This window comes from Alnus glutinosa, chromosome 14, assembly GCF_958979055.1.
Source record: "Alnus glutinosa chromosome 14, dhAlnGlut1.1, whole genome shotgun sequence".
NCBI classification, from domain to species: Eukaryota; Viridiplantae; Streptophyta; class Magnoliopsida; order Fagales; family Betulaceae; genus Alnus; species Alnus glutinosa.
The window spans coordinates 23,348,550-23,370,694 of record NC_084899.1 but is presented as its reverse complement, the minus strand read 5'-3'; the positions used below and the strand labels follow the sequence as shown (position 1 = coordinate 23,370,694).

Genomic DNA, 22,145 nt, shown 5'->3' with positions numbered 1-22,145 from the left:
ATAGCAACTCGTCATTTGCCACGTAGGACCAAGAGGCCACATCAGCATAATCCAAGATGCATGGTCAATTTGTGATTGAAGGAGAGGATAAGCAACATTCAACTAAGCAAGAGGCAGAGGAATCCAAGGGACGTGATGCAGAGGAAGTCTTTGATCTTGTTCTTGTTCTATTTCTTTTCTTGTTATGCTTATCTTATTTCATAATTAGTTGCTTAATTAGTCATGGATGTTAGCAATAATAAAAGTGGAAAATGTGTGCTAAAAGGATATTGAGAATTGATTAAGTTTTTCTTCAGCTTTAATTAAAGTTCATTATCTATAATATTTTTGTTATTGGTTGTGAGTTCCATCAATGTGGTCTATCAATGCATTGCATGGCTACCAACTACGACAATATTGAGAAATTGTATAACTCGTTCAAAATTAATTAATTTGTAATTAATTCAATGCGTTTTTCTAAACCGATTTACCGAGTAAATAACCAAACCTAGACAAATCGGTGGAAGTAAACACTTGATAATATTACAAGATAGCCAAATTCATATTAAACCATAGAGAAATGCTACTTAGCATTCTCAAGTGTCCATCTCTTAGAATTTTATTTGTTTTTCTTTTTTTCTTTTTCTTTTTTTTTTTTTTTTAAAAAAAAAATAGTGAATGTGAGTGTGTCACATAGACAAGAATGTTAAATAACATTCCTCGTGGCTAGACACCGGAGCTATTGTTCATATCTCGAAGGGTAGAAGTGAATTTAGCCCACTAATCCTAAATTCATAAGAGTATTTATCTTAGTTTAATCCATATACATTAAAACATGTTTAAATCTTTATTCTCATAGGTATACATAGTTTAAAATAGAAAGTATAAAGAAAAAAAAAAATCAAGAAAAATACATAGTTTAATCTAAATATCAAATCATTAATACAAAATTAGTAGGAATCTTTGTGTGATATCTATTATATTTCAATAATTTTGAACATTAAGAAAAAATATATATAGAGAAAAATAAACATTTTTTATGAAAATTTATTCCCACAGGTAAACATGGTTGAAAATGGAAAGTATAAAGAAAAAAAAATAGCAAAAGAATATCTAGATTCTAATTATAAAAGTGCATAAAATACAAAGTCCTTTAACCTCCAAAAAAACCAAAAAAAAAAAAAGAAAAAAAAAAAGCAAAGTCCTTCAAAAAAACAAAACAAAATAAATTATATACTTCAACACTTTGTTCTTCTTTTGAATGTCGTTGCTGGATGGTCTTTCTTTCACGATTCAAGATGTTTCAAACCCAAAAGAGTTAAATAATCAATCTAAAAGAGTAATATGACTTTTCAGCTTACTTGTACAGTTTCTTTAGAATTAATGCATGCAATACCTATATGGTCAATTATGGATAGTTAATATAGTACGTTCTCAGTTTTAAATTATATCTCTTTATAATTTTGAAGAATTGTAATTTCTGAAACCATAATATTATACATTAAAATTTTGAACTTGATGAAATCTCATGTAGGTGTAGTTTAAAATGAAAATAAGTATGAAAAAGAAAAATAACAAGAAGAAAACCATAATTCGGCTTGTGTATGCTTTCCAGGAACCATCCTGGGAAGCTGGCAAGCTATCCAGATACCAAGAATTCCACTTAGTCAAAGTCAACTTTTTCATCATTTCCACCTAGTCAACAGTCAGCTTTTGAGCAGCCATAGAAAAAATCAGTAATATGGGACTCTTTAGCTCAAATGCTTAATAAAGAAAGCCAGTGTCAAGGGGGGGGGGGGAAAGTTCATAAACAAATAATGTAATGTGATTGACTAGAGCCTAGAGGGAAAATGATTAGGAAGTTATGAACTTTCCGAGAATGAAAGAGAATAGGTAGAAGAAAAAGTCTTTCCATATGAAGAGATTATTCTTGACTATCTGACTGGCCTGCTGGGTGGTCAACTGCATGAATTATGGAAAATGTCCCCTGCCCTTGCAGCAGCTGCAATTCCACTCTGTTACTCCAATGATTCTTCTATGTAATGTGTGCATGCAAGATGAAATGTGTACCAGTTCATTTTATTTTTGTAAGAATTGACTTGGAATTAGAGACAGATTTCCAACAAGTATAGAGGTGCATTAGAACAACTTTTGCAAAGGGCCTAATATTTAGAGTGTATTTTGGGTGATTGTAGTGATATTTTCATATTTGAGGAGACTATTTATATTTCCATAGGATCCAGATACCTCTTCTAAAACAGCCCTGCAAACTTTTTTGAAGCCTTGTATTTTCAGTTCACTTGCTTTGCATTTGTACTCGAGATATGAAGGAACACAACACCTGTGAGTATATTCAATGACACCCACATTTTGTTTTTTTTTCCCCTGCTGCTGTTCATAGAGACACATCTGGCTGTCCTCTGTAGTTTGTCATAGTTGAGGACTCTTGTAATGAATATCTATAAGATTGAACATCTCAGCATGTGATTTAATGTTAGGGTATTGATGTTGTGATAGCCAGCAGGTTTATTGGTATTTAGGAATCTATTTATTTAACACCTTAGCATGTGACTACTGTTTGGTCATTGAAAATTGAAATTGTGATAGTTATAGCAAGCAGACTTGATGAGACACTTTGTGCTCATAGACGCTTCCACCTTCTGATAGTTGCTTTGCTCATACATCTTTTACATGTCTCTGTAAAAAATTAAGTTTGAAACTGAGTCATGATAACCTCAGTAGTTTTGTACATAACATTTTTATCATACAAGAGCATTGCACAATGAAATACTGGAAATTGTCTGCAACCTGAATTGGACTTGGTTGTCCTTTCGAAGTTTAGGTCAATAGGTAATGTATATAGAGATTCCCTAAAGTATTTTATATTGTTAGTACCATAGGAAGAACTGCATCCATTGCTTGTCTGTACATTATGTTTGCTGATTGATTTTGGCCCAATAATTTTATTGTCAATGAACTAATCAATGTTCAAGATTTAGTTATCAGAAAGAGAAATTTATTGCTAAAAATATACAAGAAATGAAATGTGAAGTATTCTCAAGTAAACTTGGTAAGATAATTCGGTACCTCTACATCATTCATGTTCGGGGCTCTCATCTAACAATCTAGAATTTGGGACAACAATTGCTGGGTCTTATGGCTACATGGCTCCGGGTAAGCTAACAATCTAGTTTCTGCATTTTTATACTGCTTATTTCAAGTATTTGTCTTAGGAAAGACTACTTTCGTATAATAACAATAAAAAGTCTTTCTTTTCTTTTCTTTTTTTCTTTTTTTTAAAAAGGCAATTGTTTGAGAAATGGAGTAGGATCAGTTTCTCTAATATTCCTTATAATTCAGACGGAAAATTGCAAGGGATCCTCATTCGGTGGAGTATAAAAAACTCTTCAAAGAAGAAATGGCTTCTCATATTAGGAAGTGTGCATCTTATCCTGCAGCCAATTTATGTGTTTTCATGCACATATTCTATCATTAAACGGATGTCGATCTTGTTTTATTTTTATGGATGTGCAGAGCTTGCATTCACGATGTGAGTAACAGATAAATGCGACGTTTATAGTTTCAGAGTGGTGGCATTATAAGTTATGATGGAAAGGCACCCAAGGGAGCTCCTATCTTCCTTGTTATCATCCAAATCAACAACAACAATGCCAATTTCAGACATTGTAGAATTTCTTCTAAAGGATGTGCAAGACCAAAGACTCCCACAACCCACAGGTCAAATGGCGTAGGAGGTGGCATTTGTGGTGACTGTAGCCTTACAATACGTGGATGACAAGGCAGAATCACGACCCACTATACGTTTCGTGGCATAAGAATTATCAGCTTGAACCCAAGCTTGCAATTCCTACCCAGTGGACACGATGACCACTAGCAAGCTCACAAGCCTTCAGATAGAACAAATTGGCATTCTTGTAGCATCTAGTAAATGAAAAATGTTGGACCTTGAGGCCCCATGTATACTAATATAATCTTTTGTATTTCTGAATAATCTCAAGGCCAAGGCTAATGTCTGGTTGAGCACTAGTGAGTTAGTGACAACAATCTTGAATCCTAATAGTGGTAATCTTTTTCCATATAACTTTTGTCTTATGACTTGTATATTTCTTCCATAGTGTTTCATGTATATAATCTAATTTTGACTATAAATAATTTCACTTGCCATAATCAGCCAAATTTTGAGATTCTCTAAGTTTCCGCAAGTACCCTATTGGAATATACGGTAGTTCAAAAAAAAAAAAAAAAAAAAAAAAAAAAAAGAAGTCCTATATTAAAAAGATATCATAAATATGAGTGGCTATGAGTTTGTTTGGCAAATAACTCTCATTCCCCCTCTATTTTTTTCACTTCTCCCAAAAAAGTCGAATATAAAACATTTTTTTTTCACTTTTTATATTACATCAATAATTTTTTATTATTATCAAAATAGAAAAATCCACTACAAAACAAAACTTTTCCACTTTTTTATAAAATAATTATAAACTTTTTTATACTATATCACATCAATCACTTTTTTGTTACTATTCAAACAAATATTGCACGATTACAACCATTTGCCAAACAAACTCTATATATTTTGACAATAGATTGAAATCCGTCATTTTCATTTCACTTAAAATTGAGATAAACTATTTCATGATAAACAATAGATTTTACAGATTTAATGGTATATATATTGCCACATATCTACAATTTTTACACAATTAGATACAATAAAATAAAATCTGGACCATAAGAGGTGTCCCAATATGATATATTATAATCTCATTAAGATTCTATCATAATAGAAAAAAAATCTAATATTATATTATTGCAATATAACCCCCAGACTTTTTATTCTACCAATTCCCTTTACTTCTCGGAATTAAAGTTCATGACTTCCTAACCATTTTAATTTCCCTCTAGTCAATCACGTTACATTATTAGTTTATAAACCTTTTTTAAAGCATTTGAGCTAAAGAGTCCCATATTATCGATATTTTCTATGGCTGCTCAAAAGCTGACTTTTTGACTATAAGTGAAAATAATGGAAAAGTTTACTTTGACTAAGTAGAATTTTTGGCTTCCCATGATGGTTCCTGGAAAGCAATCACAAGCCGACATTGCTGCTAATGACAATCAATTAACAAGTGACCACCAATCATGCTGAGGGGATTTCCCCGCCACATAGAAAACTCAAAACTGCATAAACACAATTTAGATAGATGAAGGAAATACAGCATCCAATTTGCCATATTAGCATACAATTAACAACTCAATGCGATTAAAATCTAAAGCACTATAACCGATGCATTAGTAATTGATGCAGAGTGATAAGAGCCAAAACCTCAATAAATCCCAATCTTCTAAGATTTAGCCAAATCAACCTTACAACGTCACCAAAGCAGAACCACAACTATTAACCAAGCTATACGTAACAGGAAACAAAACAACAATTTCAACTTTACAGTAAAAAATAGTAGCAACTCAATTTCTCTACTCAGAATAGAGCAAAAGACCCATCTGCATCCAACGATAGAGTACCCAAGCAAAACCACACCACCATCAAAATCAATTCATACAAAAATTGTTAGAATCTTGAATTTGAGCATGGTCAATCAGTTGACTCCATATCTGCAACTCTGCAATCCTTTTAAGTTGTGCCTCTTCACCTCAATCAGACAATGGCAATGTTGTAACCAATGCATCAAACTGTAAAAGCAATTTTACTCCAAAAAATTATTAGCATTTAATTTATTATTATTATTTTTTCTTTACTCAGGAATATTCCAACATGGTACATGTTGAAACTGGAAAAATCTCAAAAGTTGGCTGGTTATGGTAGGTAAAATTAATTATAGTAAAAATTACTATAGAAAAAAATATACAATTCATAATTAAGACGGAAGTCATGTGGCAAAAGAGTGCCACTATTAGGGTTCAAGATTGTTGTCGCTAGTGTTCAACCGGACGTTAGCCCTATAGATTATTCCAAAAAAAATATATATATATATTTGTTTGATAACACTTTTATCTCTTCCTTTTGTTTTTTCTTTTTAAAACAAAAACACTAACAAACAAGTCAAAACCCAAAATACTCAAAGTTACTTTAGCATTTACAGCACGCACACACACACACAAACACGCTCGCACACACGCGCGCGCGCACGCACGCACGCGCACACACACACACACACACACACACACACACAATGGAACCTACATTAAAGTCCAACATTTTAATTTACTAAATGCTACCAGAATGGGACACACACACACACACACACACACAATGGAACCTACATTAAAGTCCAACATTTTAATTTACTAAATGCTACCAGAATGGGATGAAAATATTAATGCAAAATAAATTCTAGGCCTCGCTATAGCTCTACCAAACCCGAATCACAGCGCACCTTACAATGCCAATTTTTCTATTTGTAAAGGCTTCTAAGTTGTAAGGTTGCTAAATTCTAATGGTCATCTTGTCAATTGGGTAGGAATTGCTAGCTAGCTTGGATTCGAGCTGACAGTTCTTGTGCCACAAAACTCATGGTGGGTCGTGACTCTGGCTTGTCACCCACGCATTGTAAGGCTATAGTCACCACAATTGCCACCTCTTGCGCGATATGGCCTGTGGGTTGTGAGAGTCCTTGATCTAGCACATCCTTTAGAAGAAATTCTGTATTGTCTGATACTGCCGTTGTTGATTTGGACAATAACAGGGAAGATAAGAGCTCCTTTGGGTGCCTTCCCATCATAACTTCTAATGCCACCACTCCAAAGCTATAAACATCGCATTTATCTGTTATCCTCGTCGTGAATGCGAGTTCTGCATGCACATCCATAAAACAAAATTAACATCCGTTTAATGATATAATATGTGCATGAAAACTCATACATTGGCTGCAGGATAAGATGAACACTTCCTAATATGAGAACCCTTGGCCTTTCTTCTATCAAGGGAACTATTTTTAGGCTCTAAAATTGGAGAACTAATAGACTGGGGACATTCAACCGTCCCCTTTTCGTCACTTTTTTTTATTAAAAAAGTGTATTTTAATTTTTAAAAAAAATGAAAGAATGATAAAATAATATATTTTTTTATTAAATACTCATTTTTTTTTTATTAAAAAGTGACTGAGAACGTCTCCTGTCTAACATTTCTCTTAAAATTGTACTCTTTTGTTCTTATCATATCTCATACTCCATTGGATGGGGACTACCTGGGAAGAGTCTACCTGAAATTTTCTATCCTATTCGAATTCTAAGGAATTTCAAGGAACCTTGGAAGAAATTGCGTTTTTTTTTTTACTCTTTTCATAATTATTATAGGAATGTACATAGTCTATCCTAAGACAAATACCTGAAATGAACAGTACAAACATGCAGAAACTAGATTGTAATTAGTTTACCCGGAGCCATGTAGCCATAAGTCCCAGCAACAGTTGTAGTATATGAACTCAACAATCTTGCAATGCCAAAATCTGAGAGCCGCGGTTCGAACTCTAACTCCAACAATATGTTGTTCACAGTTATGTCCCGATGCACAATTGGAGGAGAGCAATCATGGTGCAAGTAAGCAATTGCATGAGCCACACCTTTCACGATTTTCAGCCGTCTACCCCAGTCAAGTTCTGCTTTCCCTTCCACCCCACGCAATACATTTCCCAAACTGCCTTTCTCTACGTATTCATAAACCAAGTACGTGCACCCCCTAATGGAACGGAACCCATAAAGCTTAATGATATTGCGGTGCCTGACTTCTGTCAACATACGAATCTCATTCTCAAAACTCTTAAGACTGGCCGCTTGGATGTCACTGGAGTCCGACAAGTTAAATCTTTTAACTGCAACAATCTGACCTGTTGGCAATGCCGCTTTGTAAACGCTTCCAAATCCTCCTTTTCCAATGCAATACTCCTCATGGAAGTTTTCCGTGGCCTTCACAATATCCCTAAATGTGAATTTACATTTTCTTCCCCATATCAGTGACTCAGCCTTCTGCTCACTCTCTAAAATTGCTTTGCTTTCTTCATCAAGGGTTTTTTTCCTCCGATAACATATTATGAGTCTAGCAACAATAATTGCAAGCAGCAATAGGCCACATATAGGAACGAGGACAACTAATAGAGTTATATTTGTATTAGAATGTTTTTTCTTTCTGGAATATGTGTAACAAGGAGATAGTCCTTCTCCATCTCCACACAAACCTGAGTTTCCAACATAAGCTTTCGCAGGTGCATCTTCGAAAACTGTACTAGTTGGGATCGAACCAGTTAAATTGTTGTATGAAAAATCGATGGAAGTGTTGCGTAGACTAACCATGCTGGTAAACGATGATGGGATTTCCCCTGAAAGTTGGTTATGTGACACATTAAGACTTTCCAATGATGAAAGCTTCGCAAGGTTTTGAGGAATATTTCCTGAGAGTCGATTGCTGCTGAGGTCCAACAATGTCTGCAACGCGACTAAGTTACCAAGCTCAGATGGTATTACCCCTGACAGGTTGTTGTTGCTCAAGTCCAAGGACAATAATTTACCACAATTCCCAAGTTCTTTTGGTATGTTCCCAGTCAAACTATTTCTAGACAAATCAAGACTACTAAGTTCACTCAAACTGTCTAGACTCCGAGGAATCTCTCCTGTCAAATGGTTCCTGCTCAGATTGAGCTTGTACAGCAGGCTTAGATTTCCAAGTACAGTTGGAATTTCCCCGGACAATTCGTTGGAGTCCAGTTTCAAAACCTGCAGTCGAGTCAACTTTCCAAGCTCTACTGGGATTTTTCCAGAGATTCTGTTTCTGTCCATCTGCAAATCAGTGAGAGATTCACATTCTCCCCATGCCGCTGAGATTTCACCAACAAATTGATTGTCACCAAGATAAATCACACTAAGATTTGGATGAAATCCAAATGCATTTGTAATGTTTCCATTGAATCGGTTCCCATCAAAACGCACTCTCTTTAGTTGCTTGCAATTTCTCAAGCACTCTGGCAATGGCCCTGTGAAGTTGTTGCTATCAACTGTGAAATTATGAAGACCAAAGCTGCTGCACAATTCAGGTGGCAATTCTCCAGAGAAGCTGTTGTTGGAAAAGATAACACTGCTCAGATTACTATACTTCCCAAAGTCACTCGGAATAGTGCCCGAGAAGTTATTGGTCAAAAGATAGATTGCCTTTAAATTAGTGAGGCGAGAAATGGTGTCCGGCAACTCCCCGTAGAGTTGGTTAGCGTTGAGATCAAGAGTCTGCAGCGATGTCATATTTCCAATCTCCGGTGGGATTGTGCCAGTGAGATTGTTGAAGGAAAGTTCCAAGTCTCGAAGGTTTGTGAGGTTCCAAACTGTCAGAGGAATTGGGCCAGAGAGGTGGTTTTCTGAAAGATCTAAATTCAGCAAATCTTTCAAGTTCCCAATCTCGGATGGAATTGAGCCAGAGAACTGATTTGTATCCAGAAAAAGAGTTTGGAGCATTGTCAATAGGCCTATTTCCGGTGGAATTGGGCCAGAGAGGTGGTTTTCTGAAAGTTCTAAATCCAGCAAATCTTTCAAGTTCCCAATCTCGGATGGAATTGAGCCAGAGAACTGATTTGTATACAGATGAAGAGTTTGGAGCTTTGTCAATAGGCCTATTTCCGGTGGAGTTGGGCCAGAGAGGTGGTTTCTTGAAAGTGATAAATCCAGCAAATCTTTCAAGTTCCCAATCACGGATGGAATTGAGCCAGAGAACTGATTTTTATTAAGATAAAGATTTTTGAGCTTTGTCAATAGGCCTATTTCCGGTGGAATTGGGCCAGAGAGGTGGTTTTCTGGAAGTTCTAAATTCAGCAAATCTTTCAAGTTCCCAATCTCGGATGGAATTGAGCCAGAGAACTGATTTGTATACAGATAAAGAGTTTGGAGCTTTGTCAATAGGCCTATTTCCGGTGGAATTGGGCCAGAGAGGTGGTTTTCTGAAAGTTCTAAATTCAGCAAATCTTTCAAGTTCCCAATCTCGGATGGAATTGAGCCAGAGAACTGATTTGTATCCAGAAAAAGAGTTTGGAGCTTTGTCAATAGGCCTATTTCCGGTGGAATTGGGCCAGAGAGGTGGTTTTCTGAAAGTTCTAAATCCAGCAAATCTTTCAAGTTCCCAATCTCGGATGGAATTGAGCCAGAGAACTGATTTTTAAACAGAGGAAGAGTTTGGAGCTTTGTCAATAGGCCTATTTCCGGTGGAATTGGGCCAGAGAGCTGGTTTTCGAAAAGTGTTAAAGTCAGCAAATCTTTCAAGTTCCCAATCTCGGATGGAATTGAGCCAGAGAACTGATTTGTATGCAGATAAAGAGTTTGGAGCTTGGAAAGGTGGGAAATGTTTGGTGACAATGGCCCTTGGAATAAATTAGCAGAAAGATCAAGGTATTCAAGCTTGCCCAGATTGGTAAATACAGATTCTGGTATTGGTCCAGTCAAGTGATTCTGGGACAAATCCAAGGACGTCAAGTTCTTACAATCAAGTATAAATCCTGGGAACCCTGAAGCGAGTTTACTGGAATTGAACCCAAGATGGGTCAACAATGGCATGGCAGAAAACTTAGACCAATCAGGATTTACCAAGAAGTTTGATCCAAGGTCTATGTACCATGCCTTTTGAAGATTGCTAATCTGATATGGGATTGTCCCATCGAGATGGTTGTCGAGAAGACTTACATACTGAAGCTCCGTTAGCCGGCCTATCTCCGAAGGTATTGGTCCGCTGAGATTGTTGTGGCTGAGGTCGAAGCGGGTGAGATTAAGGAACGGAGTGAAGTTGAAGTGGGCCAGTGTTCCGTTGAGCTTGGCACCTGAGAGGTTTATCTCGGAGACTGTTCCGGTTGAGTCGTTGCAGGCAATGCTTGTCCAGTTGCAAAGGTTGTTGAGGTTGGCGAGGGACCATGAAGTTAGAAGAGGGCCGGGAAGAGGGGAGAGGCTGTTTTTCCATTTGACAAGAGCTTCTGCTTGTGTTGCCGGTGATGCTGTGATCTGTAAAGAAAGTGTGGAGAGCAAGAGAAGGTGAAGGAAAAGAAGATGAGGAGGCTTGGGATTTGCTGCCATGGCTGCCTTTCGACTTTTATCAAACTATCAAACAGCAAGATATGAATAGAAAGTAAACAAAGTGTTGCTTTATATATATACGCAATGAAAACAGAGCATGCATGCGCTCTTCGTCTTGCATGCTGACGTGCAGTTATTATTCTCTGTTATTTGTCTTTGCTTTGCATTCTGACGTGGAGTTACGTTTCAGTTACTCTTCACAGGACAAAAAACTCCTTTCTGTTCTCCAACTCCAAATACAAGAGTCGTCTACAAATATGAATAGAAAATTAAAAAAATAATGGGACCCAACTTGACTTGATGAGAGTGAAAGAATAAACGGTTAATATTGCCTCCAATTATAATAAAGAAAAGTTCTCCTTTAATCTTGCGCGCACTCTTAACCGTTCATTTTTTATAGGAGATTTTCAGTAGTCTTTTCACCGAGGCAAGCGAAACTCAATCCACATATAAATTCAAATAAACAATTTGTGGTTTTTTTTTTTTTTTTTTGACTCACCGATATTAACAAATATATCCTTATTACTTATTGGTAAGCTGTCCGCTTGACAAATCTATTTATTAAATGCATGCATGAAATTTGTGTCAATTGTAGAAGAAATTTTGTGGATTCACATCAAATCCAATGTACAAATTGGTACAAAAACCCAAATCAAATAATGAATCTGCCACAAAAGTCTCAAGGCATATATCAATCAACTTTCATAATAAATTCTTTGACCTTTCCAACCATGCAACTTGCGAATAGGGCCAAGAGAGAGAGATAAGGGTCAGCATCACTAATTTCTTTATTTTTTATTTTATTTTTTCTCAGTCCCGTGACTTTTTCAAAATAAATAAAAAAAAGAGAAAGAAGAGAACTTTCCTATGTGACTTAAGTATTGTGTTCATATATACTTACGTTGCACAATCTTATCATCATTCTAGAGTCTAGAGGATGAAAATTTATAAACTTTAAAGATTTCTTATTTTTTCTTGAGCATTTAATTTAAATTGACATCAGAGAAAAAGTTGAATTGACTTTTTCTCAGCCCCGTTAATCAAAGAATGAATCTGCGACAAAAGTCTCCAGGCATATATCAATCAACTTCATAATAAATTCTTTGACCTTTCCAACCATGCAACTTGCGAGTAGGGCCAAGAGAGAGAGAGATAAGGGTCAGCATCACTAATTTCTTCATTTTTATTTTATTTTTTCTCAATCCCGTGACTCTTTCAAAATAAATAAAAAAAGAAAAAGAAGAGAACTTTCCTATGTGACTTAAGTATTGTGTTCATATACACTTACGTTGCACAATCTTATCATCATTCTAGAGTCTAGAGGATGGAAATTTATACACTTTAAAGATTTTCCATTTTTTCTTTAGCATTTAATTTAAATTGACATCGGAGAGAAAAAGTTAAATTGACATTGATATGAGTAATGCCCTTACTTGCCACACTCCGAACAATGATTTTGATTGGCAAAAATAGGTACAGAATAAAGTAGTGAGTTGTTAATTTTGAAATTAGTAAAAAGTGATTATACGATATAAAGTAAAAAGAATTTGTATAAAAAAGTGAAAAAATTTTGTATTGTATTAATTTTTTTTATTTGAATAATAGTAATAAAATTATTGATAATTTGATATAAAAAGTAAAAAAGTATGAATGTTTTGATGTTGATTGTTATTAGAATATATATATATATATATATATATATATATATATATATATATATATATATATATATATATATATATATATATATATATATATATAAAAAACAGTAGAGCGCATTACTCTGTTCTGTCCAGGTTCTTGCCAAACAACACCAATGTTCTTTCTTTATATAAAACAGTAGAGCGCATTACTCTGTTCTGTCCAGGTTCTTGCCAAACAACACCAATGTTCTTTCTTTTTGTTGTTTTGATATTTGGGATTTGAGCCATTTTTCTTGAACTTTTTGTTGTTATTGGCCTGCAATTTATTCTTCTTGATATTCTTGTCAATGTTTATGACATTAACTTTTGTTTTCACATCAGAAGATTATCTCATCTTCTCCCAACCACTCACAATGGGACAAGTATCTCACTTATTTTCTCTTCTTCCTTCTCTCTTATCCGGATCCCTCTCCTCCTCACTCACGCACACTTCCTTACTTCCTCTTTCTATTCTTTCTTCTTCCCTATAAACCCGAACCATCTCTCCCTCTCTTCTCTCTTCTTCCTTCGGTCATGTCCAAGCTTGCAGCACCCGAACCATCATTTCTTCCTTCTCTTCTTCCTTAATCTCTCTTGTCACGCACATGAAAAAACAGAGCATGCGCTCCTTTCTAACTGTTGTCTAACTGTCTAACTATTGTATAACTGTCTAACTAATGTAACAAACTAACAGTTAATTAAATTAACATGTAATCTATACAATCAACGTGTTCTTATGTTGAGGACCTTAATTTGACGATGTTCACACCAAAAACTGGTTTGTGAATTATTAATATGTACGTACATATAGAGAACAACATGCATATGCATGGTCACTCATAATTAAAAGTAAATTCCGTAAAATATGAACCATAAATAATCTATCTATATATATATATATATATATATATATATATATATATATATATATATATATATATATATATATATTTATTCATTTATTGGTGCGGCTGCATATTCATCATCAAGTGATCATCGCATGCATTTTCCCGTCTATATAATAATATGTATGATTGTTTTGTTTTATTTATTGTAATTGTAGCGTTTTGCACAATAAGTGATATGAAAGCTAATTAAGGTTCAGTATTCAGATTAAAGATTACAATAAATATAGCGAGCATAACTGCACAAGTATAATTTCTCTTTAATGAAAGATCTTTTGATTCAGCAAAGAGTCAACAAGGTGTTATTAGAAAAAACGAAGAAACTCACAGGAATAAGGCCCTAGAGAGAAGAGTTTGAGAACAACCGCTTCCGCGCCCATTTCCGTCAGGATTTAAAATTGATGCATCTAATGGTGTACATGATTTCACTTTATTTAAATTTTTAAAAGATGTGTCAATATTGACTTCATATACACCATTCAATGCATCAACTTTAAATCTCGAGATTTTATTTGAAATGGATAGTATCCATTTCATTTTTCATTAATTGAAATGGTGAGGATCATATTCCGTGTTATGTGCAGTCACTATTGGTAAGCCTTTATTATTGGTGGATGTTTTCAGCCAAAGTGGCACTATAGCAACGCATAAAGATCATCAGCAACTTCTAAAAAAAATTTCAATTTAGGAAATTAAACCACTTTTTTATTCTCTATTTAAATGCACTCTATAATACATTAAAATAATGTTAAATAAACCACTTTTGCTTCTCTAAATCTATAGTACAGCTTTTGGTTTCCTTGGTGTTTCCTTAGTTTAGAGAACAATAAGGGAATATGATTCAAGGGTATTTTTAGAAGTTTTTCCTATATTTAGGGAAAATAATGAGATTTAAGAAAGATAATGCTAGTGCTCTAAGAGCATTCTTACTAGATTCACCAAAATAGTTTTTGGTTATTTTGGTGAACCAATTTGCTGAAGTAGTCTTAAATGAGTCATTAGCAGCCTCACCAATTTGGTAAAAATAAATAAATAAATAAATTGATGAGTGAATAGTACTCACAAACAATAGTGAGCACTGTCCACTCATCAAAACAATAAATAAAAAATTTAAATTATTTTTTTTTTCTTCCTTTTTCATTTTATTTTTATTTATCTCCTATGCATCACACACAACCTCCATTTGAAAAAAAAGATTATTTAAATGGAATAGTGATAGTGGACAGTTAAAATGGTAAGGCTACTCAGAATGCTTTAAAAAAGTGGATGACTAAAATAGATAAGAGTAATTTTTTCCTATTTTAGCTAGTAAAATTTGGTGAAGTTACTACAAATACTCTAATGGATTAAGATTACAAACTAGGTATTCATTTTAAAAAAAAAAAATAATAATAATAATAAAAACTTCTAAAACACACTTTTAATGTGCGAAATCGCAAGGCCAATTGGACTGAGCATTCACATATATATGCCTAACCAAAATAACTATTTTTTCCTAGTCCCACAGCAAAAAATTCTCCAGATATATAGCTCGACATCTGACTAGCCAATATAACTAAGGGTTTGTTGAGCTACAAAGAGCAGTTGTAACTTAAACAAATCCTTAACTATAGCCTATATTAATAATAATAAATAAATAAAACAATCTTGCTCTCTTTGAGAATAGTGAAAAGAGATAATTAAAGAATATTTTCAAATATAATAATGAAAATGAATAGGTAAAAATACTTAACCAGATGTAAGTATTTGGAAATATTGGCAGTTAAAAAAGAAATTAAAAAAAAAATGTTGTTTAATTCAATTTTAGCAAAATTTTTATTGAACAGGATGTGAATGCTCTTAGGCCTATCATCCTCTCACTTTTAACTTCTTCCTACCGAACAAGTTATCCTCTCACTTTAAAATAGATTCTAGTGCAGTCATGGATTTTGTGGTAGAATTAGCTGTACACTTGCCGAATAAGTTGGCCTGTGTTGTGTATAATTCTTTTGTCTGAAGTTTTATGAGAAATATTCCTCTTTCATCCTCTGTTTTCCCATAATTAGTAGGTCTTTGGAGATTTGAGTCTGATGATCACCATTATTATTATTATTATTATTATTATTATTTTTTTTTTTTTTTTTTTTTTTTTTTTTTAAGTAGATGACCATGATTATTGAGCATATAGTGTTGTGATACTGGGAATAATATATATATATATATTACAAATCCACCGGATCTAAAGAAAGATTAATAGAAAGAGTTGGAAGAATATCAGGTTTTTTTTAGAGTCCTAAAAACTTAAGAAAACAAATAAAATACATGTCACAAGCAACGGTAGGTTATACACGGTGAATTCCGTAAGTGTTAGATTGAAACGGTGTGAAAAATGGGACAGAAACATGAAAGAAATTTGAAAATGGGAGGTTTTGATTTGTATTGTTATTTGATTTGGACATTAATAATACTTGATTTATTAATATTAGCAGCCGCAAATCAAGCTAAGACCGTACCCTAACAGCCGTGAATCATGCTAAGCATCTACAAGAGCCACATATCATGCTAATCACTCAATCACCAATGCTATCAAATGAAATATATCGATCAAGTCAGCATCTTGAAAATTCTCATGCAGCATCCTCTCACGCATATCACTCAATCATGCGCGGTACCGAAGGCAACTCACCCAAAGTCATGCATGCCATCAAAGGCAACTCCCCAAGACTCAAAACAGCAAGTCTACACGGGCCCAACTCTCCAAAGCTTCTGGACTATAGACGTGACCCGCACACATTCAAATTACAGCGTGCTTAAGGAAAGTTTGGAAGAGACTTTCCTAACACACATTATTACCTAGCAATTCTGTCTTAAGTGTAAAGATGTTTCCTTATGTTTTATTGTGACGACCCGTTTTTTTTTTTTTTTTTTTAGTTTTATTTTATACAAAACATCCACATAATTATTAATCCCTTAAAATATAAACGGATCTTCACAGTGGCACTACGATATGTCGCAAAGCCAACATATGTACATACCCCATAATATGTACCTGGCAAATCAGAGTATAACATTTATCAACTATGCAGCGGAAAACATAACCTAATAGCGGAAATCACATCTTATACATCTATCACAAATAATTACAACAAAGAGCCATTAAATAACTATATGATTAAATCTTCCTCAAATTAAATACATAACATAAATGGCTTAACAAAGATCATGTGGCACAAGCGTCACAAGCCATAATCAAAATACCTAAAGGAATAGACATCCCGCGGTCTAACACATTACAACCGTCGTGTTGAGCTTCAGTCATAATATCCTCAGTATACTTCTACAACACCATTTACTACGACCGGAATACCTGCAGCCAAAGAAACATCATCTATACGGTTGTGGGGGTTTGCCACATCCGTATAGGTGGAATTATGAGCCCACCATCTTAGCATAAATAAATACACTAAGACCTCAAAGGTATACTATTCACTGAGTTTTTGCAAAGAACCAACTTTTCATTTTTAGTCGTGCGTACACTATAACAGCTACCAATTTTATAAACTTTGTTTGAAAAACCCCCATAGCTGATATAGCAAACACCGACTAATAGAAAACATTTAAATACACTGGGCAGCTAGTATTATACGTAAAAGATTCGTTATAGAACACAATGGCATTTAAATCATGCAACCATCCGATACCAATATACATAAGTTCTTTTTCTATCAAGACTTTTATGCATACTAATACGTCTAGCAAAACTACAATATACTTTCATAAAAACATCACACAATCCGATACCAATATACATAAGTTCTTTTTCTATCAAGACTCTTATGCATACTAATACGTCTAGCAAAACTACAATATACTTATCATGAAAACATTACACAATTTAAACAATGCTATGCATGCTCATGAGAGTCTTTTTGTTCATTATGAGCCTCACACTCTCTTCGTTATTATGAGCCTCACGCTCTCTTCATTATTATGAGCCTCACGCTCTCTTCATTATTATGAGCATCACGCTCTCTTCTTTATTATGAGCCTCACGCTCTCTTCTTTATTATGTGTTCGTGCATTATGCTTTACAACTCAAACTCTATACTCCTATTCTTTACAAATCATGCTCTCTTCAAATACAATAAACCAATCAACATGAAATTTTCTTTATTTTTCTTTGCAGAATTGCATTACATATTCAGACACTTTAAATCGATTCAAACATTTCATTTATGCATCATTTTATAACATCATTGATATTTCAACATAATTGAAACTACTTAAAACATTCAAAGCATACATGTTAACATATCGTTGGTTCAGTAGAAAATCATCTATCATTTGCATCTCTATAAAATACGAAAAATATCTTTTCTCAGTGAGTAGAATACTCACCTTGGCTGCATTGGACTCACGACTCGAACTCTACATTAGAGAACCCATTGAAGTCTCCAATTATGACACGACCCTGCAAATACTTATAGCATTAGAAAACACTATAGGACTCATCCTATGACACTGAGACTACCCGCGTGCTTACCCGTTGCGTTACCTGCGTATAAATCTAGTTAAGTATCCTAACCTATTATTAGGTTGACATTTAAGCTTAGGTCCATATTTTATTTTGCTTATTATCTTTAAGATGCGTTTACTATTTTATTCTCCTATTTATTATTATTACATAGCATTATTATTAATCCATTTTTGGCTCATTATTTATTTACTTAGTTAACATTATATATTGAACTCATGTGCATGTTTATGTATGTATATAATTATATACATACCACATTTAATAGACTTAAACCTAATCCGATAATACACAAAAATACTATGTGTACATGGATGGGTGGATTAGTTACTTAGTTACCTCACATTGGATTCTGGGTACATTTATGTACTTCTACTACCTTGTCAATTTATACCTTGTCAATTTATACCATGTTGCCTAAGGGTTACATGAATAATTCGCCATTACATTTAATGCTTTACATACATTAGTTATTAATCATCTAAGTAGTTTGAATTATAAAACCTTAATCTAATTTAACTTATGAGTCTAGTACTTCTTATTAAATTAAATTAAATTGTAATTACATATTGATCATGTATTCATTTACTAGAACTAATCATTATTCACTTGCTACATGTCTTAATTCCTTAGTTATTTGTCTCCCATCACTCAATTAGTTACTAACCATGAGTGCAAATAACTCAATAACAAGTCCCAAATATAGCTACTAATCAATATTATCAAGAAACCCAAACCATAATCCATCCGGCCTTTTAACCAAACCATCCAATTAAAATTTACCTGCATATAGCAACCATAGTACCAATCCATCTTCATCAACTTCTCTATGTTCACCCCATTTGTCATTTACACTAAAAGAATCTAACACATTAACTAAAACATTATAGTTCACTCCAAATCAACATCAAAATACCAATCAATCAACCACAAACATTAACCTCAACCCCTATCAAATAATCATTAACCATTCATCATTAAACTATTAATCCAAATCATATTTGAATTCCATTAAGACACTCCTAAAAATCAGCCCATACATTCCTCAAAGCTCAACTATAAATCACCAAGCTAAGCCCTAAAATTCTTCTCATCAAACTATCAAAATTCCATATATCATCTATCAAATTCCTTTTCAAAACTAAATCCAATCCAACCAAACATTCTATAATCTATAATAGGCCATCAACCATAGATTAACACCATTATCCCCAAATTGTAAACACAAATCGTATCTGAATTTCCATCAAAACCCATAAAAATAATACAAATCAACCTAGCCATTAACAATTCATCTTTAGACATCAAAATCAACTCCTACACTAAATCTAAACTCATAAAATATAATCTAAGCCAACAACAATTCCAGCATTTCTACCAAGCAAAACGCCCATCCAAAATGATAGCCCATCACCAAAAATCAAACCCAAACGAATCAGCTATAAACATTAATCTCGACCCTTAACAAATAATTATTAGCCAATTATCGCTTAACTACCAATCCAACCAGATTTGGTTCTACCAAAACATCCATCAAATTAAAATGTCAAACCACATCAAAACTCAACTTCAAGAACACTAACAACCAACATGGTTCAACCTTCATAAAACCAAATGAAAATTCCATCAACACCACTCCATTCCATTGGGCTATACTAAGAAAATATTCAATACCAATCAAACTCAAACCCAACATTATAACAATATCCAACAATTCGACACTATTATAATCACACCAAAATTACAAATCTAGCACCACTAAAAATCATCCATCCAACATAAAACCAAACACAATCAAAGCCCATCCATCACCAAAACATTCCAACACCTAGCCTAACAATCACCCCAATCCGTAATTCAAACCCCATAAGTTAATCAAGGAAACTATCCAGTTTCACAGCCGAAAACAAACCTAAAAACTCTAGACCCCGTTTGGTTTTCCACAGAAAATCACAGCAGTAATCAAAACCAAGCAAGACCAAGAGCAAGGGAAAAAGGAAATCACCGAATTAGGGCCGAAATCCAAGTCCTAGTCGCTGCCTCCCATGACCCGATGGTGGCTCAGCCACCATACCTTCGAAAATCCCACTGCCCATGGCCAAACCCACCGGAAATTTGGTTCAAGCCGAGGACCCAGACCGAACTGCCGGAGCAATGGGTAGACCCACTGAAAAACTCTACTGAAACATGCCGGAAACAGCCTTGGATCGCCAGAAAATCACCAGAAATCGCCCCTATTCACTTCACCGGCGTCACTTGCCGAAAATCGCGCCCCCAGCTCCGACGGTGTCGACTGGTTCTGTCATCGCCGACCCACCGGCAACGACCCACTGATCGGGTCCTCACGCAGGTCTCTCCATCTCCGTGTCTCACCCTCTCAGTCTCGGTCTACTCTCTCTCAACATGTGTGAGGAAGGAGAAGAGAGAAATGGGGAGAAGAGAGTAAGAAAGGAAGAAGAAATAAAATGAAAGGTAGAAGGAGGCTGGTGGGTGCGTGAGAAAAGAGAAGAAAAGAGAAAGAAAAAGGAAAAATGAAAGGAAGAAGAAGGGAGTGGCGTGAGTGAGTGTGTGTGGGGCTAAAAAGTGAGGGAGAGAAGATATCTTATCTTCTCTCATCCAACCACAAGCCAACACGTGGCAGTAGGTGGGATTTTCAATATTTTAAATGCCCATACTTTCTATAAATTATGGTAGCACCCCACAACAAATTAATTCTTTCATTTGTTAATTGGTGTTTAACCTTTACATTTAATCTAACTGCATTCCACTAGTGAAATTAAATAATTATTCCAGTAGGCTCATTATTATTATTACTATTATTATTTCTTAAATACTTATTAGTAGTATTTTATTATTCTAATTTTCATTACTTTACCTTAGACTCATTTTATTTCCATAATATAAATACTGTCACTTAAAATCTAACTATTGGTCACATCAAATTAATTAATATAATTTATTAATTTGTTAAGTCACCTATTTATTTTCTTGGCCTTCACATTTATCGTGTAAAAAAAGTATATATGCTATGTAATTTACTCAATCAATATTAAGAAAAGTTCCCACATATTCAATTCTTTTAAGACTGTGGAGTCTTCTTTGAAGTTTTTGTCCGGTCCTTATTTCACTCCCAGGCATGTTAAGAGTGCAAGAAACTTCAGGGCAAGACTTCACTATCAACGCATCTATGACCAAGAATGGCCCTTTTTCTATCTAGAGTTTCCTGGGAATTCCCATGTGAAGTTCATCAACGTTAGCTTGTCAAACAAACTTCTAAAGTTTGTTTGACAAAAGATGATGTTCCCTCTCAAGGACAAGAAGTTTGATTATTGACAAGTTGACTGTTCGTCTTAGGGTGCGTTTGGGATTGCGATTTCGTAGACAATAAGTGCGATTTTAAACCAAATCGCAGAACATTGATCGTTTGGGAACTGCGTTTTTAAAAATTGCGATTTGAAAACGCAGAAAATCTGCTTTTTCAAATCGCAGATAAGATGGTGCTTTTTTGAAAACGCAGAATTTTAAAGGTAAATTTGCGATTTTTAAAGGCCAAACTACGATTTTGCCAAACGCTTAACTGCGTTTTTAAAAATCACTTTTTTCAAATCGCACATTTTAAAATCGTTATTTTAAATCGCACTTTTTGAAATCGCAAACCCAAACAAACCCTTAATTTGAAGCTTTTTTCCAACCCTTGTTTCACTCGCAAGCACTAAATTTGTGGGAGTTTCTCGGAAACCACAGGAAAGATTGACAATCGACCCCCACAAATTACTAAACTATCACAAGTTAACCCATTCATTAAGATTCTGGACATGCTTGGGCAACTCATGTTTTTTAATTATATTTTCTTATTTTTGAAAAATATGTTTGGTTTGATTTTTGAAATCTAAATTCTCCTCAAGTTTTATCTAATTTTTTTTTTTTAATTTTGTCATAGATTCTCTAAACCATCCAAACATAATTTTAAAAAACAAATTTTTTTGGTAT

The 22,145-nt window shown here is 34.3% G+C and overlaps 1 protein-coding gene and 1 long non-coding RNA gene across 2 annotated transcripts; both read right to left on the bottom strand.

Moving 5' to 3' along the window:
* Positions 1–6,322: 6,322 nt before the first annotated feature.
* LOC133857834 (probable leucine-rich repeat receptor-like protein kinase At1g35710) lies at positions 6,323–11,074 on the bottom strand. The gene is made up of 2 exons (XM_062293187.1): positions 7,395–11,074; positions 6,323–6,811 (listed from the first exon to the last, which is right to left on the bottom strand). Exons 1-2 carry the CDS (start codon positions 11,053–11,055, stop codon positions 6,486–6,488), a joined length of 3,987 nt encoding a protein of 1,328 aa, XP_062149171.1. The 5' UTR covers positions 11,056–11,074; the 3' UTR covers positions 6,323–6,485.
* A 5,555-nt stretch (positions 11,075–16,629) lies between these two features.
* Positions 16,630–20,701, bottom strand: LOC133857705 (uncharacterized). Its single transcript, XR_009898366.1, has 3 exons — positions 20,161–20,701; positions 18,020–18,092; positions 16,630–17,009 (listed from the first exon to the last, which is right to left on the bottom strand). It is a non-coding gene; the product is annotated as an uncharacterized LOC133857705 (long non-coding RNA).
* Between the last annotated feature and the right edge of the window lie 1,444 nt (positions 20,702–22,145).